Raw genomic sequence first — 16,767 nt, 5'->3', positions numbered from 1 at the left:
TATTTTATTTTTCTTCTATCCAATATTTATGATGATGACTTTGCTTCACTCATACATAACAAAATAAATTTCATTCTCTGTTAAAAAGAAATTCATTCTATTGGTTGAATAATGAAATTAATTTTCGGTAAAACTAGATAAAATGTGAATGCGTTTATTTTAGGATAGTTTCTGATACGAGTAAATTTGAAAATGCTTTGACCTTAGTCTCTATGTTGCTAAAGTTTAGCATAATATAAAAAAGGCAAAACGCATATTTAAGCCCCTGAACTTTCCCTGTTTTAAGGATCAAGTCTCTAATCAATTATTTTTCCACATTGAACCCCCGATCATTGATTTTGTTATGGATTTGGCCCTTAATTAACTTTTCTGTCGAGTTTAGGAGATGAGAAGATCGATTTCGCAATTCTAATGTTGAAAATCACAAAATGGGAGAGAAGAAAATCGAGTTTGGAAGAATATACTGAAAATTAATTTCTATGATATTTTTAATTTTTATCTCTCCTAGTCAAAGAAATCTTTTTTTTATTTGTCCATGTCAACAAGCCGAATCGCCCTAACGATGTATGCAGTCCAAACTCGACAGAAAAATTAAATAAGGGTCAAATCCATAACAAAATCAATGTTCAGGGGCTCAATATGGAAAAATAATTGATCAGGGGTTTGATCTTTAAAACAGATAAAGTTCAGGGGCTTAAATATACTTTTTACCTATAAAAAATGTTCGCACTGAGTAATTGAGGAAGAATTTTCCTAATGAGGACAATTCGTGTCTTATAAAATTTGTCTTCATTGATTCTAGGGGTGAATTTCCTGATTTATTCAGGAGTAATTTCAAAACTCTTACATTATAGTTTAGTTCGATTAATGGTTTTCTTAACAACATATGTTCTTGGTTCTTGTGACAAGGACATTTATGTAATTTTTTATATTCATTTGATATTAGATGTTCCTCTCTAATTTTCGAAGTTTTTTAGAGTCCCGTTCGACTACAAAGCTAAATGATAAAAAAAATTGATTGAGGTCCAATAATAATTGAAGTAGAAACTAAATCTTATGAACGTGCAGTGTGATATTCTACACCATTGTCATAGCGTGATATCATGCACCATTGTCGTATCTAATTCTTCCTCTTGGGTAGGTGGTTTTACAAAATCTTTTTGCAGAAGCGTCTCATCGATTTTCTTTCTAATGCGGTGATTCCACGTGTTTAGCAATGCCCTAAGTAGTAAATAGATAGGGATTGGTGGGGTTCTCTAAGAGCGTCATTTCAGATGAGTCTTATTGAGTGTGTTGTGTTACCATCCTTGCATGCAAAAATCTTTAAATGAGTATTACGGCTCCATTTTCATCTTCCTAAGATTTCTGCTTCCTTAAACTCTTTTGCAATTCACGATTTCCGAAGCTTCATTTGTTTTTACAGTAAGTTCATCTTTTCCCTTCTCTTTTTTTTTGTTGTATGAAAATGTTGAGAAGAAAGAATCCCCCTAATCCATAATGTTGTTATTGTTGATCCAACCTCTTCTAGCGATTATGAGGTTATAGCCCCCAAGAAGCAAAATCAGAAGAACCAAGTTCTTTTATAGAACTCTAAAGGGAAAGGAAAGAAGATGGTTCCTTCAAAAAGCTCAGAATCCTTAAGGACGGATTGTTACTAACAAGAACAAAATCCGAAGGTCTAGGAAAGGCTCGTTTTTTTTATTGCGGACTAGCCGGTCAAATTGACCTATGAATTCTTAGAGCTTCAATAGATGAAAGTGCACTTGCCTGATCATAGACAATGCATTGACGACGATTTTGAGGAGTACATGGGTGTCTACGTCCAACTAATATAATGGAGTCATGTTGACTAACTGAATGGATTTTTGTACCCCCAATCAACTATCACCCAATGTCTAGCTCGAACTGCTGACCCTTAACAATTTGAACATATGGTTGAAGATATAGCACACTCGGAACTCTAGCATACGCTATTGACTTATCAACTTTTTGGCGTCATTACCTGGGAGCTATTAATTCATAGCAATATTGTTTAAAGTGCCCGATCTTCCAGTTCAGATGGTCGTCTCCCACTTCTACCTTAACATTGATTTTGCTGAGTAGATGGAATGTTTGTCCACTAATTCATACCGGTGGAGCTAACGCATTATAAGATTTATAGGCGATGTTTACTGAGCTATCTGTGTCAACGAATACCCTCTGAACGGTAAGGTTTTCAATGAGTACCTCAATAACTAAGGCATCCACACGCCCTTGTTATGGAGCATTCTTCAATTTGCCGAGTGTTCATTCTAAGCTAAACTCACATAGCCTCTATCTATCTTCATGGCCATTTTTCTCTTTACTGACCTGTCTCCTTGAGGTCCTCCAGTAAATCACATTGATCACTCCTCGAGGAGTACCATCAGAGACATGTTGCTTCTTTTTCCCTAGGTAGGTCTCTTTGATTATTTTTTCAAAAAACGACCAATCATCCCCTCTCCGCCATTTTGTCCAACTCGATTGTCAGTTGTCTAGAATTTCTATGTCATGTCCTTCTCTTTTATAGACCTCACAGATGTTCCATTGCTTCGACTTAGAGACCATTTGAATTTTAGAGGGTAGTAAATATATTGTTTATTCTTCTCGACCTAGTACATGAATTCCTTCATAGTAACATTGAGGGGTGCAAAATTACGCTTGTGTCACTTTTTGAACCTCTTGCGATCTCTATCCCTATCCCTTATAGATCGCTACTTTGATTGGTTATCGTGACTGAGGCGATCCTTTGCGCTTAAACTTCTCAATAATTTACAGTCATTACTCTTATCAGAAGAATTGGACAAAAGTTTTACCCAAGTAGCTATATAGATGATATTGACATGGACAAATTCTACATTTCTGAATAGTACTATACTGCATAAATATGAAATTTATCCAGGCTAGTGACATTTCTTTTGTATGCATTCACTCAATTTGATTTTGAAAAAAAAACAATATTGGGTTTAAAGTGATTGTAATTATTAGGCTTAATACATCATTTGCCCTCTGAACTTGTCCAAAATGGTTGATTGACTCCCTAAACTTTCAAAATGTCTCGATAGCCCTCTGAACTTGCATAAAATGTTCAATTAGCCATTTGAACTTGCATAAAATGTAATCAATTAATCACTCGGTTTTAAAAAAATAAGTTAAATGCGGAAGATATGTTGCACGCATAATAAAAAAAAAGTAAAACGACCAAGGTCGGGGTATGCGATTATAATATTAGAGAAGAAAATGTTTTATAGTTGAATAAGTAAGAAATTCTTTTTTAACATGTTTTAATTTATTTTGTGAAGTATGTAATAACATTCTAAGACACGTGTAACATATCTTCCGCATTTGACTTACTTTTTTACCACCGAATGATGAATTGATTACATTTTACGCAAGTTCAGGGAGCTAACTGAACATTTTATACAAGTTCAGAGGCTGTCGAGACACTTTGAAAGTTCAGGGGACCAATCAACCATTTTGGACAAGTACAAGGGACAAATGATGTATTAAGCCTAATTATTATGTCATAACTCTTAAAAGATAAAATGGATGATTCATGATTTATGTCGGCTTCAATGGAAAACCAAAGTTTGAACACAATGCAATGGCTTTTTATTGATATGAATTATGAGACCTTTCTAATCTTAATGCCCAATTTAAAAGATGATCATCATATCATCTGTGATTAATTAGCAGATAATTATTTGTGATTAAGCACATGCTTGCTTCAGCTGATTGGCATTAATTGATTTTCATTATAATTTTAAATAAACCATTGCATTTGCACACCTGGCCTCTGTAATTATACTTTTCAATCAACACCACATTTATTATCATTATCTCATCTGTAAATAGACATCAAGTAAAACACACATCATATTTATCATTATCTCAAATGGATATAGACTTCTTTGTCCTCTTTCTTTTTGGATTAAGGTCTGATTCTGTCATTAACATCAACTGGACTAAAACTTCATCTCTTTATATATTTATCACCAACAAACTCTACATAACAGTTATTTACTCTTTTTTCTAAATAATTTTTATATAAATGTAATATTTACCAACTACTTTGCACGGAGACTTCCAGAAACCAGTGCAACACATTTATGGGCTCAAACAATTTGTAAACATTGAAAATATGAAACATGTTTCTAGTTTAGGAAAGCGATTCAGTCAGTAAACACAATTCAATACATAAAATAAAGAGATTAAGGATCTGTTTGTTTTATCTATTGTTTATTGTTGTTACTGGTTGTTAGAAAAAACTGCTTTAGAGATTTCCTACTTTTGTAACAATATACTTTTCCGATGTAAAAGACAAACACCTAAAACTCTCCATTTTTGAAGTGAAAAAACAAACAAGAGCATTAAAATGAGCAACCAAACACCCCCTAAATGTACATTGGTCATTAAATTTATATGGTGGTTTTAAAATGGTCACTCAACTTCAATTTTTCTCAATAAAATCATTCAAATTTGAGTTTTGTCTCAATTAGGTCACTCTGATGATTTCAGTGATAAAAGAGCATCGAAACAATGACTTAGGTGACACTTCAACATGAATCAACACAGATCTTTGAAGGACACATGACATCTACGTATGCGTCACCTGACTATCAAGTGTCGGTTATTTTTATGATTTTTTTTTAGTTTTCTGTTATTTTTTCATAAAAATAACTGAGATGTGGCTGTCATGTTTCATTTCGGTCAAAGATATGAGCTGACTCATGTTGACGTGTCACCCATATCATTATTTCGATGTCTTTTAACAACTAAAATCGGTGGAGTGGCCCAATTAAGATAAAACTCAAAGTTAAGTGATTTTATTAGGACATTGAAATTGAGTGATCATTTTAAGACACTTATAAGTTAAATGACCATGATGTATATAACCCATTAAAAAAAATTCATATTAATTTTTGTTTTAAATATATTATCTCTAAAAAAAAGGTTTTAAATATATTATTATATTTCTACTATTTATAAATATATCTCTATATTTTTAATATATAAATAGTTTCTCAACGTTTCCATTTTCTAGAGATATCTTATTGCATCGGTTCCATTTTTGTGCAACATAGTTCACCAAACGAATTGTATAATTTTCAGTCCAAATCTAAGTATTAAAAATGAAAATTCATTCTCGTAAGATCCGGGAGGTTCCGGCTCTACCCTGAGTAATAGTTGTTTTGCCTCAAGATGGCTGAGTTGGTTTAAAATGTGTATTTTAATATAAGAAGGGGTTATGAATTCAAATTCTATGAATCTAGTTTTATTTTATGAAGTTTTAATTTATTTTATGAGGTTAAAAAAATTTGCCTGACTTTGAAAAATTACTCCCAACAGCGCGGTTAAATTTTGCCTCCGCCATGAATTCCTGAGTCCGCCAATGAAGTCAGCAGTCTCATTTCAACCATACTTATATATAGACAGCAGGCTGTAAAGTTCAGTTTCATAAAAGGTGTTACATTTACCATTGAAGCAGAGCAGTAGAATGGACTTACAATTGATTTTACAAGGGCTAGCATATCACCAGTAATCCTTGCAAGAGCAACATCCATCTTTAAAATGATGGAACCGGACACGGTCTCTCATGATGATCTCCACATTGAACATTTCAGAGATTAATTTGGTAACTTGATGGCAGTCATTGCATATCTTAAGATTCTTGAAAATTCGTATCGGCACTCCCGGTTTTAAGCTCAAGAGCCCCAAAGCAATTGCTAGCCTTTCACTATGCACTTTAAGAGTTTTTTGTTTACCATCATTCACCTCATCAATCATAGCTGCTTGTGAGATGTCCGGTGTATACCCCATCGAATCCAGTCTCTCTTCGATTACATCCAACAACTCGTATATTTCGTTAGTACGTGGATGAGACGTATCTCCAGCGAAAAATTCATGGCTACAACCATCAATCTCTATCAAACTACACCCAGGTTCTTTTGTTACTCCCCTATCAGTCATCAACTTCCTTATCATTCCAACATCATTCCATCTGGTGGCAGACGCATATACTCGAGACAAGAGCACATAAGCACCGCTACAATCGCCTCCTGCTGACTCGAGGACGTGCCACGCCATTTCTTCGCTTAGTTCAACACTTGCATTTTTCTTACAGCAAGAATCAAGCAGACTCCTCCAAATAACAGCATCAGGTTTCATAGGCATGCTTGAGACCAATTCTAAAGCTTCATCAATCAATCCGGCTCGAGCCAAAATATCGACTAGGCAACCATAGTGCTCGAGCTTCGGCTCAATCTTATACTCCACAACCATCATTTCGAAATACTTTCTCCCTTCAGCAACCATACAATTGTGATTGCAAGCACTTAAAACACCAACGAACGTGATAGAATTCGGCAAAATTTTCCCTGTTTTCACCATACGGCGAAAATATTCGAGTGCTAACGAAGCCTTTCCGTGCATAGCAAATCCAAGAATCATAGAATTCCATGAAGTTAAATCATGTCTATGCATCCTTTCAAAAACTTGTACAGCAATATCTAATGATCCACATTTACAATACATATCCACCAAACAATTGTTAACCAAAATATCCATAGCTACTTCAGCATCAAACTTTCTCAACAAATAAGCATGAGCCCACATCCCCAAAGACAAAGCACATAAACCAGCACAAGCATTTAGAACGCTTTGTATCGTGTACCCATCAGGCTCAAACAAATTCTGTAATTGAATAAACAATTTCAATGCAGATTCAAACTCACCAAATTGGACAAGTGCGTCAATCATAGCATTCCAGGAAACCACACTTCTCTCAGGCATTTTATCAAACACATCGCGTGCCGAATCCAAACAACCGCAAGAAGCATAGAAATGGATCAAACTGTTATTTATATAAACATCGGATTCAAACCCAAGTTTGAACAATTGGGCATGTGCCTGTTCGCCTTCATTCAAGGCAAACAAGTAGGCGCAAGCCTTTAAAACAAAGGGGAAAGTATGCTTATCGGGCAAGCGAACTCCTTTCTCAAGCATTGTTTTATACATGGAAAAAGCTTGTTCTTTACTGTCAGAACTACGTGCACAGGCTCTGATGAGGGTGTTCCACATGAATGAATTGGGGTTGTGAATTCCATCGAATAGTCTATACGCATAATCAATGTCATTAAGGGCGGCGAAATGGAGAATTCGACTGTAAAGAAAGGAGGACTCTTGATTATTTGGCAATGTAGAGCGTATAGCTTGAGCATGAATTTGCCTCAACTGTAACATGTTCTTGCAGTCGTTCAAGTAGCAAAGAAGATGATGAGGGTTGGGCTTGGTGAGGATTTGAGGAGGTGGGCTTGGTGATATTGCCAGCACCATTTTTGCAGCTAATAGTAGCCACCAAATTGTGAATTGGGCTGCTTCACTTTATATACTTATCTGCCTAATCTTGAAATATAAAAAATAAAGGTAACATTACTTTCTATTTTGATTCAGATCTTTTTTGTTTTTCCTTTTCTAATTGTCACTGATGGGCCAATTGTTAGCAAAATCAATTACTAGGGACTTAATATGATAAAATGGTTGAGCAAGGCCTTATGTATATATAAAAAAAAAAAAAAAAAAAAAAAAAAAAAAAAAGTGAAAATTCAATTCATGTATAAATATGATAATGAATTGAAGTTCTAGTGCCAGAGGGAGAGAGGCTGTTCCTTCTCTCTACACGTTCTTCTTCTCTTTTATTCTTTCTTCTCAAATTTTCTTTTATTACTGCCATCATCAGCGTCACTTTTTCTGTTTTTGCTTTCTATTCAGGTTGTCTTCCTTTTTCCTCTTCCCATTTATATTTTAGTCTTTGTTTTTTTAGCTTCAAATTTACTTTTTCTTGTTAGTTTGAAGTCTATATACCTTCTTGAATTTCTTTTCCGTCAAATCTACATATGTTAGCTATATTTTTATCTTTTATTCTTTTTTCAGTCTTAGCAAGAGCAAAAAATGTTCATCTTGTCCGCACATCTATAGATCTACGTGGTTGCAAAAAAAAAAGACTCAAATCCGAATGTCCGGAAGAGGCTAAGTGATGAAAAATGGATTACAGCTGTTTTTCCAATGGATTCGACTTATGAGGAGTATATGATTTCTATTTTTGTTGTATTTATATCTTTTATGGTTTTTATTGCTCTTTGTAGTCTTTTTATTGCTTTTTGTAGTCTATTTTCTTCCCTTTGTGGATCTTATACTAGTTGTAGCCTGTATGGATTGGAAGTTTTTGTTGAAACATCTTTCCACATAATTTTGATTTGACAAAATTATTTAAGTATAATTAAAAACATATTCTAAACACACTAAGTTTAAATGCTTTGATTTATACTACTAATGTGTTTGTTCAATGTTGAGTTAAATTGTTTATAAGATACAAAGTTTAAAAGGCCCAAGCCCAATACAGAAGTCAAAGCCCAAGTCAAACAGCTTAAGGCAACTCGGCCCGCGTATGTCAAAACGCTGTCGTTATGTACAAAACGCAACTCAGCGGTAGAAGGATCTAGAAGACCTTCGTGGAACAACTTCGGGACGAAGCTGCTGAGTTGATTCGACAAAGCGTACAAGACAGCAGCTGGCTAAGGAAAACTTCCAGACAAAGTGTTTCCACTTTGGGTAAAGTTCAGAAGACACAGTATGTTGTCTAGTTGACATTATCATAAATGGAGAGACATTCTGCCGAGCTGACCAAAAGCTGACCGAGGACAGAAGATACTCAAATCTGATTGGCCGAGAGTTCTGAGCAAGTCAGGATGACAACGACAGGAAGCCGTTTCCCTCCAACGGTTATTTCGAAATTCGAAATGACCGATGTCTCAGACGTCTCTATAAATAGTGCCATCAGTTGCTTCATTCCATACAGAACTTGATCAAGCCATTACGCTGACCAAATTTCTACGCAATGTTCTGCAAGCAAAAAGCAAAGCAATCTTACACTATATTTCATATCTTTGTGTAAAAGTCTAGAGTGATTATTCAATCATCTAAGGTGTCTTAGCAATCGTTGTTTAGGACAAACACTTATCATTTCTAGAGATTAGAAAGGAGAGGTTGAGTACTCGGTTATAGTACTCAGCGAGAGATTAGGATTGAGTAGAGGTATAGAGGAAGGTACTCTTGTTATACTCAGTTGCTAAGATTGTAAAAGGTTTGATGCTCTACCGTTAAAGAGCTTAGTAGATAATTCGAAATCTCGGAACGTGTTCCGGGGACAGGACGTAGGCTTGGAGGCCGAACCTGGATAAATCTGCTGAGTAACATATTTCTAACCTTTAACTCTTATTGCTTGCTTAAACAAAAACTGACCAAGTAAAGAGGTCAAGCTGAGTTGTGCGCATTGAATATCTGAGCTCAGGAATAGACTCTAAGTGCTATCTCCTGACTCAAGTAAAGAAACTGACCTAGTCACTAGTTGACCAAGCCAGTATCTTGCTATTCACTCACCGCCGCTGTCCAAACCTTTTTCTCACGAAAAAGAAGTCTGCCCTAGCTTTAAATTTTTTAAATAGTTCCTAACCCCCCCCCCCCCCCCCTTGGAACTATACTTGTAACGTTATAAGGGACCAACAAGTGGTATCAGAGCTTAAAAGCTCACTGTAAAAGGTTTAACCACCTTGAGCTGATCCCCACTATGGGCGAAAACAGCACTCGGTTTCTCCCAGGAAACCAAACAACTCAGATCTTACCTGAGGGGCTGTCCATTACTCGGCCTCCCCTATTCTTCGGGTCTAACTACACCTTCTGGAAGAATAGGATAAAAAATTTCATTCAGGCTACAAATATGAGTGCCTGGATATCCATAGTCCAAGGTCCATTTGTACCTGTCGAAGTTGTGGCTGGCCAAACAGTTGTTAAAGCTAAGGCCAAATAGACAGAGGATGATCTCAAGAAGCTACAAAATCATGCTTCGGTTATAAATATGCTTCACTGTGCGCTCGATGCTGCAGAATATAATAAAATCTCAGGTTGTGAGTCGGCGCAAGAGATCTGGAAGAAGGTGGAGGTCACCTACGAAGGAACCAATAAAGTAAAGGAGTCCAAGGTGAACCAGCAGATGAGACTGTACGAGCTATTCGAAATGAACAATGATGAGGGTATATCTGACATGAATGCAAGGTTTACCAACATCATCAATGAGCTTAAGAGACTTGGGAAGATCTTCACTGAGGAAGAACAAGTCAAAAAGATACTCAGGAGTCTTCCTAAAGACTGGCAAGCAAAGAAGACCACTGTTGAGGAAGCTCAGGACTTAACCACCTACAAATATAACGAACTCATCGGCTCGTTGCTGACCCATGAGATATCAATGAAAAACTTCGAGGTGAAGGAAAAGTCTGAAGACAAGAAGCAGAAATCTCTTGTCATGAAAGCTGACTCCACTGATGGGAGCTCAACAGATGATGAGGAGATGGCTATGTTCACAAGGAAGATGAAAAGGCTGTTCAGGAAGAATGACAAATATTCTAAGAAGCCTTACAGAAAGTTTGATAAGTATAAAGCTGAGTCCAGCGACAGCAAATACAAGAAAGACAACTCAAAGCCCATTACATGCTTTGAATGTCATCAAACTGGCCATATCAAGTCAAACTGCCCCACGCCGAGGAAAGATAAGAAGAACGGCAAAAAGGCAATGGTGGCTACATGCAGCGACAGTGATGAGTCTTCATCAACAGAAGCTGAGGCTATCGAGTCAGCGAAGATATGCTTCATGGCTGACGAACTTGCTGAGCCATGCGTCTCTAAGCATGCTGACCCCTCCATTGCATCTGATGATGAGGAGCAATCAAATGAGGTAATATCACTTTCCCAGCTCAGAAACGAAATGGGTAATGCCCTGAGTGACCTCTATACACTTGTCAAAAAGTGTAATAAGAAAATTAGAGCACTCAGTAGGCGCTGTGATGAGGTTGAAGAGGTCAAGCTAAGTGACCTCAGATTCCTTCTTCAGGACAACTCAACTTTGCATGATAATATGGAAATCATACATAAGTCTGTCTCTGAAGTCCAATCAGATTCAAAGAAACTGAGAAAGGACGTCACAAATATCCAGAACCAACTAAAGGTTCAAAACAAAAGGAATATTCCTCTGAATGCTTAGTACCGAAGTACTGGTCAGCAGAGATGGAATCCCCAGCGGAATGTCCAGTGTGACTTCTGTGGGAAGAAAGGACACACCACTAAGGTGTGCTGGCACGCTCAGCATTGGGGTGCTGACCAGTCAGTGAAAAATCCTAAACGGAAGGTCAGCTGTGACTTCTGTGGAAAGAATGGCCATACTGTCCAAGTATGCCGCCATAAAATAAAATATGATGCTTTACCTGTTGAACCTAACAAGCAAGGACCCAAAAAGAATTGGGTACCTAAAAGTAACTAGTTACAATACAGGTAAGCCTGAGGTGTGCTGAGAAGTCAAAGATGTGGTATATTGACAGCGCATGCTCGAGGCACATGACTGGTGATGAAACTCAGTTCATCACGTTTGAGCGTAAACGAGGAGGAAGTGTAAGTTTTGGAGACAACAAAAAGGGTAAGATAGTAGGGTCAGGAACCATCGGAGGTAATCCTACTATTGAGTCAGTCTCCCTAGTCAGCGGACTCAAATATAACTTACTCAGCGTAGCTCAGCTATGTGACAATGGGAGAAAAGTTATATTTGATGCTACTGGATGTAAAATATACGAGGGAAAAACAAATGAGTTAATTTTAACTGCCCCTCGGATTGATAATGTCTTTATGCTAGACTTAGAGAAAAAGTTTTCAAAAACTGTATGCTTAGTTTCAAAGGAAGAAAATTCCTGGCTATGGCACAGAAGACTTGATCATGTAAGCATGGACCTCCTGGCCAAATTAGCAAGAAAGCAATTGGTTGAGGGACTGCCTGAACTTAAATTTGAAAAAGATCAATTATGCCACGCTTGTCAAGCTGGAAAACAAACCAAACAATATTTTCATAGCAAAAACATTGTCTCAACTAAGCGTCCGTTAGAATTACTACACTTGGATCTCTTCAGTCCAGTCCAGCCGTTGAGTCTGGGTGGAAGAAGATTTTCCTTCGTCATTATAGATGACTTCTCTCGGTACACTTGGGTCATCTTGCTGAGTAGAAAGGATGAGACATTTGAGACATTTTCAAATTTGGTTAGAAAACTTGAAAATGATAAAGACCTAAAACTAGCTCACATCCGAAGTGATAATGGTGGAGAATTCAAAAACCAACAGTTTGTTGAATTTTGTGAAGCCAGTGGCATTGACCATAACTTTTCTGCTCCTAGAACGCCTCAACAAAATGGGGTTGTTGAAAGGAAGAATGCTGAGTGAGTATAGGCTTCCAAAGTATTTTTGGGGGAAGCCGTTAACACAGCGTGCTATATTCTTAATAGGGCTCTTGTTAGACCTATACTAAAGAAAACCCCCTACGAGCTTTGGAAAGGACGAAAGCCCAACATTGGATACTTTCGTGCCTTTGGCTGTAAATGTTTTATTTTAAACACTAAAGATAGCCTAGCTAAATTTGACTCAAAAGCTGATGAAGCTATCTTTTTAGGCTACTCAACAAACAGCAAAGCATACAGAGTTTTCAATAAACGAACTCAAGTTTTAGAAGAGTCGGTACATGTTGAGTTCGACGAAACTAACCCTGCAGGAAGATATCTGCCGCTGACCGAGGATGATCCACACTCAGCACCTGCTGATCAAGATACAGCCGCTGAGTCATTCCCTCAAGGGCTGACCAAAGGTAAAAGTGAACCAAATATTGTTTTCACTGACCAGTCTTCACCTGCAGAGATTGTTGAAACACAGACAACACAAGACATCAATCTATATTTGTAACGTTATAAGGGACCAACAGTTTTATCGTACTATATTTGTACTTTGTAATTTAATGGAATAATATATGGTATTTTTATAATAAAAAATCATGTATAACAATAATGCTTTTATTGAAGTGTGATTAGAAAGCTTTAAACTTCGCATTTTAGCCAATAAAGAAAATATAAGAAACTATTGTTAAATTTATTAATTTGAATTTCGAATATCATTTGCAATATGGTGATACTTTCTCTTATAAGAATGACCGTCTTATTTGGCATTTCTTAAAGGACGAGTTGCACTCATGAAAAACTAGGTATCGGATTATTGAGTATGCATGTAGCTAGATATGTCCATGGATCGGGTTGGGCCTGTCGGATTTTTAGGAAAAAATGCTCGGTCAAAGCCCATCCCAGCCCACTATTAATTTAGGGGGGCTTGGGTCAGGCTAGGCTCGGGCTTAAAAATCAAATCCCAAGTCCAACCCATATAAGCCCACCTAAATATAAATATAAAATTATTAATTATAAAATATAAATATTATACTTAAAAATAAATAGTTAATATATAAATATATATATTTATTAATTAATATTAATAGACGGACCGGGCTGGGCGGGCCGTGTTATTTCTATTAATCTCAAGCCCGTCCAAAAAATAGGCGGGCTTTAGCGGGCCTGGGTCGGCCTGGGTCTATGAACAATTTTTATTTTCCAAGCCCGGTCCAAGCGACACGGGCCTGGACGGATCAGGCGGGTACCCGAGCCTGTGCACAGGTCTACACGTAACGCCGAAAAGGATGGATAAATCTATGGAACTTAGCCCTTCCTCCTAAACTGAATTTTTTCTTTTGGAGATTTTCTACTAAGACGTTGCCTACTCAAATTCGCCTTATTAGGAAGCATGTTAGTATTCCGATTGAATGCCTTTTGTGTACGAACGACATTAAACACGGCTATCATCTCTTTGCGAGATATCCGTAAGCGAAGCAATCTTGGGTAGCAGTTCAATTACCAACTCTTATAGCATAATGGGAGTAAGTCGAAAATTAGTTTATTGATCTGTGTGAAGCATCGAATCTGGCATGTGTATGTGTTTCAGTAGTGGTTCTCTAGTCGATCTGGACATAGATGAATGCTCATCTTTGGTTGAAGTCGTGCAGGAATCCCAACGACGACGTAAGAAGTTCAATGCAGTTTTTACATGATTAGCGACAAGGGCAGAGGACTAATATTGAACATGGGGTGAATAGGGGCCAGAACAATGAGCAAGGGAAGAATTTCTAAACTAGTAGAAGGGCGGACGAAATGTAATGTAGATACATCTATTTTTAGACCTCCTTTCATTTTGGTATTGGTGTTGTTCTACGTAATCATGGTGAATGTTTCTAGCTTGTTATAACTCGGTCTCCAATAGCCTGATACCACCCAAGCTGACTGAAGCATAAGCCTTACGAAACGATATGGCTTGGATGTTTTTCTTTGGCTACAACAATATCAATTCTGAAGTTGACGCAAAAGGAGTGGTGAATGGTTGGTGCTCGAGCCATAAGGATCTTACAAAGTATGGTGGGGTAGTTTAAAATATAAAAAAACTTCTTCAAAATCGCATGACTTGTTCGATGATGTTTGTTCCATAATTAGTGAACGAAGTTACTCATAAAATTAGCACGTCATTTTTGTTCCAATGCTAGTCCTTTTATTACTTTTTATGTTCCTAGTTTCTTAAAGAGTACTTTATATAAGGATGTGGATGTTTAATCTTAATAAGGTTCTCTTTTCTCGATAAAATTCATATAACCTCGTAAAAAAAGATCATATAATTCAAAAAAATCGAATAGCTTATAGAATTGGATTCATTTTTTATATATATAGTGCTATTGTAGATATATAAACTTGCCTTTTTCTTATCCCAACAATATAACCTAACATGGTTTTTTTAGGTGATACCTTTTCTAATTAAGATTTTTTTTATGTATGCTAGAATTTGGATTCGAGACTTAGCTTAAAGGACTAGAGACTTTTACCATTTAAGCCAACCTTAATTGGTATATAACCTAATAACGTATTAATTAATATCAGTACACATGTCTCAATCCAAGCTAACCAAAGGCGTCCAGAACAATGTGAGCCATTAGATCTAACTAAATAGGAATACCGCACTTCTCTGACACGTGTACCAATAAGAGAGTCTCCAACTTCGATGAGGACTACATCCTGCCATATTCACCTAGAATCAAGATACTACTTGCCTAAATTACATTCAATTGTCTTTTGAGGAATCTAAGGACAATGATACCCTATAAATACGCCTAGAAATCATACAGTTAAACTACATACACATATTCTCTACAATTGCTCTCAATTGCTTAATACTCCATCATATACATTGCTAACTCGGGCATTGGAGTGGGATCGTCTGTTAATGGCCTCACCCTGACCATCTTTCTATCTTATCTCAGGTACCGGAAAGATCCATTCAATCATCAGAGTATTACTTTATAGAATCTCTAGTATAAAATTAGTGCGGTGAGCATAGATCAAACTAAAAACAACTATGGCTCAATAAGAAAATAACTCAAACCCTACATTTATGGGCGCGACCATAGGTTCTTTAGAGCCAGTGGATAGAGAATTTACAGACCACACCACAAAGTAGCTCCTCTATACTATAAGCATTGTTTAATAGGCCACAAACAAACAAGGCACCATAGTGGCCGAATTGCAGAACAATCTGGTTGTAGCTGAAGAAGCCATCAAGCTAGCAAAGAACAAAAATTCCATAACGTGCTCTAATAGGCGACCTACGGATCAAAGTCGTTCAATAAGGAAAATATCTCTGAAGAGTAATTCAGAGAGTGTGCACGAGGAAGAACCCACAGTAAAACACAAACGACTAAAGAAAACATGGTCAACCGATCCTTATCATTCTCATCCTCATACGTTGAAAGCAGTATTAAAAACAAGGCCGCCTGGACCGTCTAGGCGCTCAAAATTGAGAATCCTCTTTGATTTTCTCCGATTAGTCCTTTTGGGATTTTTTTCCCCAGGGCAATTTTTAGCGGCGCAAGCGACAATGAATAATTTTTTTAATATTGATTTTTTTTGCTTTATTATAAATCACTTTTTAAATTGTTGCATGGTTATTAGTGAATTGTTTTTAGATGTTTTGGTTTAATTGCATTCTCCACTTGTTTGTATGATATTGTTTAAAACTTTAAGGACATATTTTTATAGGTTTTGGGGAATTATATTACTTGTGAAAATTATATTTTATTTATTTGAGTTGTTTCAATTATATTGTTGTTGAAATGTTAATGTTTGCACATTTTAAAAGATATATGTTACAAATATATGTGTTTTTGTTTATGAAATCACTTTATATTATTATTTTTTAGGTAATATAATACATATTTTGATTGAACTTATACAACAATTTGTTTATTAACAGATAAAAATACAAAAGTACAAATTTGATTAATCCCCGACTAATCCACGGTTAATCCTTGAGGGCCCTATCTGCCCGACTAACGCCTATCATTTTTTACAATATTGTTTGAAAGCACTGGAAGGACTCCTTTGGGGAAGACTACTCTCTCCATGGCATACGTTTAAAGAAGGAGAAAACCAAACCCTTTATCCAAAGGAAGAAATGAGAGGAACACTTTGTTTCTCCAGCATTACTAGAGCGTAAGCACATGTCTTAGAGGTCCCCGAGCGAATGTGAATCCCCACATCACCGAAAAAAGACAATTAAAATGCCTGACTCTATTAAATGACTCCACTGGAATAAGAAAACGTATGCTTTATGATCTTATAAAGATCGACGAGCAAAACCAAAAGGGCATCCTCTAACAGCATAAGTAGCCAAAAGCTTGAAGAAAAAGAATTGATGGCGAAGCTCATCCAAAGGGGGTTATGAAATGCACTAGGAGGTTCAGCCTCA

The 16,767-nt window shown here is 36.6% G+C and overlaps 1 protein-coding gene across 1 annotated transcript; it reads right to left on the bottom strand.

Moving 5' to 3' along the window:
• Nucleotides 1-5,425: 5,425 nt before the first annotated feature.
• Nucleotides 5,426-7,389, bottom strand: LOC136218086 (pentatricopeptide repeat-containing protein At1g59720, chloroplastic/mitochondrial). The gene has a single exon (XM_066004835.1). It carries the CDS (start codon nucleotides 7,351-7,353, stop codon nucleotides 5,551-5,553), a length of 1,803 nt encoding a protein of 600 aa, XP_065860907.1. The 5' UTR covers nucleotides 7,354-7,389; the 3' UTR covers nucleotides 5,426-5,550.
• Between the last annotated feature and the right edge of the window lie 9,378 nt (nucleotides 7,390-16,767).

The sequence above is a fragment of the Euphorbia lathyris genome, chromosome 2, assembly GCF_963576675.1.
Source record: "Euphorbia lathyris chromosome 2, ddEupLath1.1, whole genome shotgun sequence".
Taxonomy (NCBI): domain Eukaryota; kingdom Viridiplantae; phylum Streptophyta; class Magnoliopsida; order Malpighiales; family Euphorbiaceae; genus Euphorbia; species Euphorbia lathyris.
Note: the sequence above shows the minus strand (reverse complement) of the source record. Positions and strands in the feature narration are given on the sequence as shown.

Coding starts and splice junctions, on each gene's coding strand:
- LOC136218086 (XM_066004835.1), bottom strand. CDS start 7,353: ATGGTGCTGGCAATATCACCAAGCCCACCTCCTCAAATCCTCACCAAG.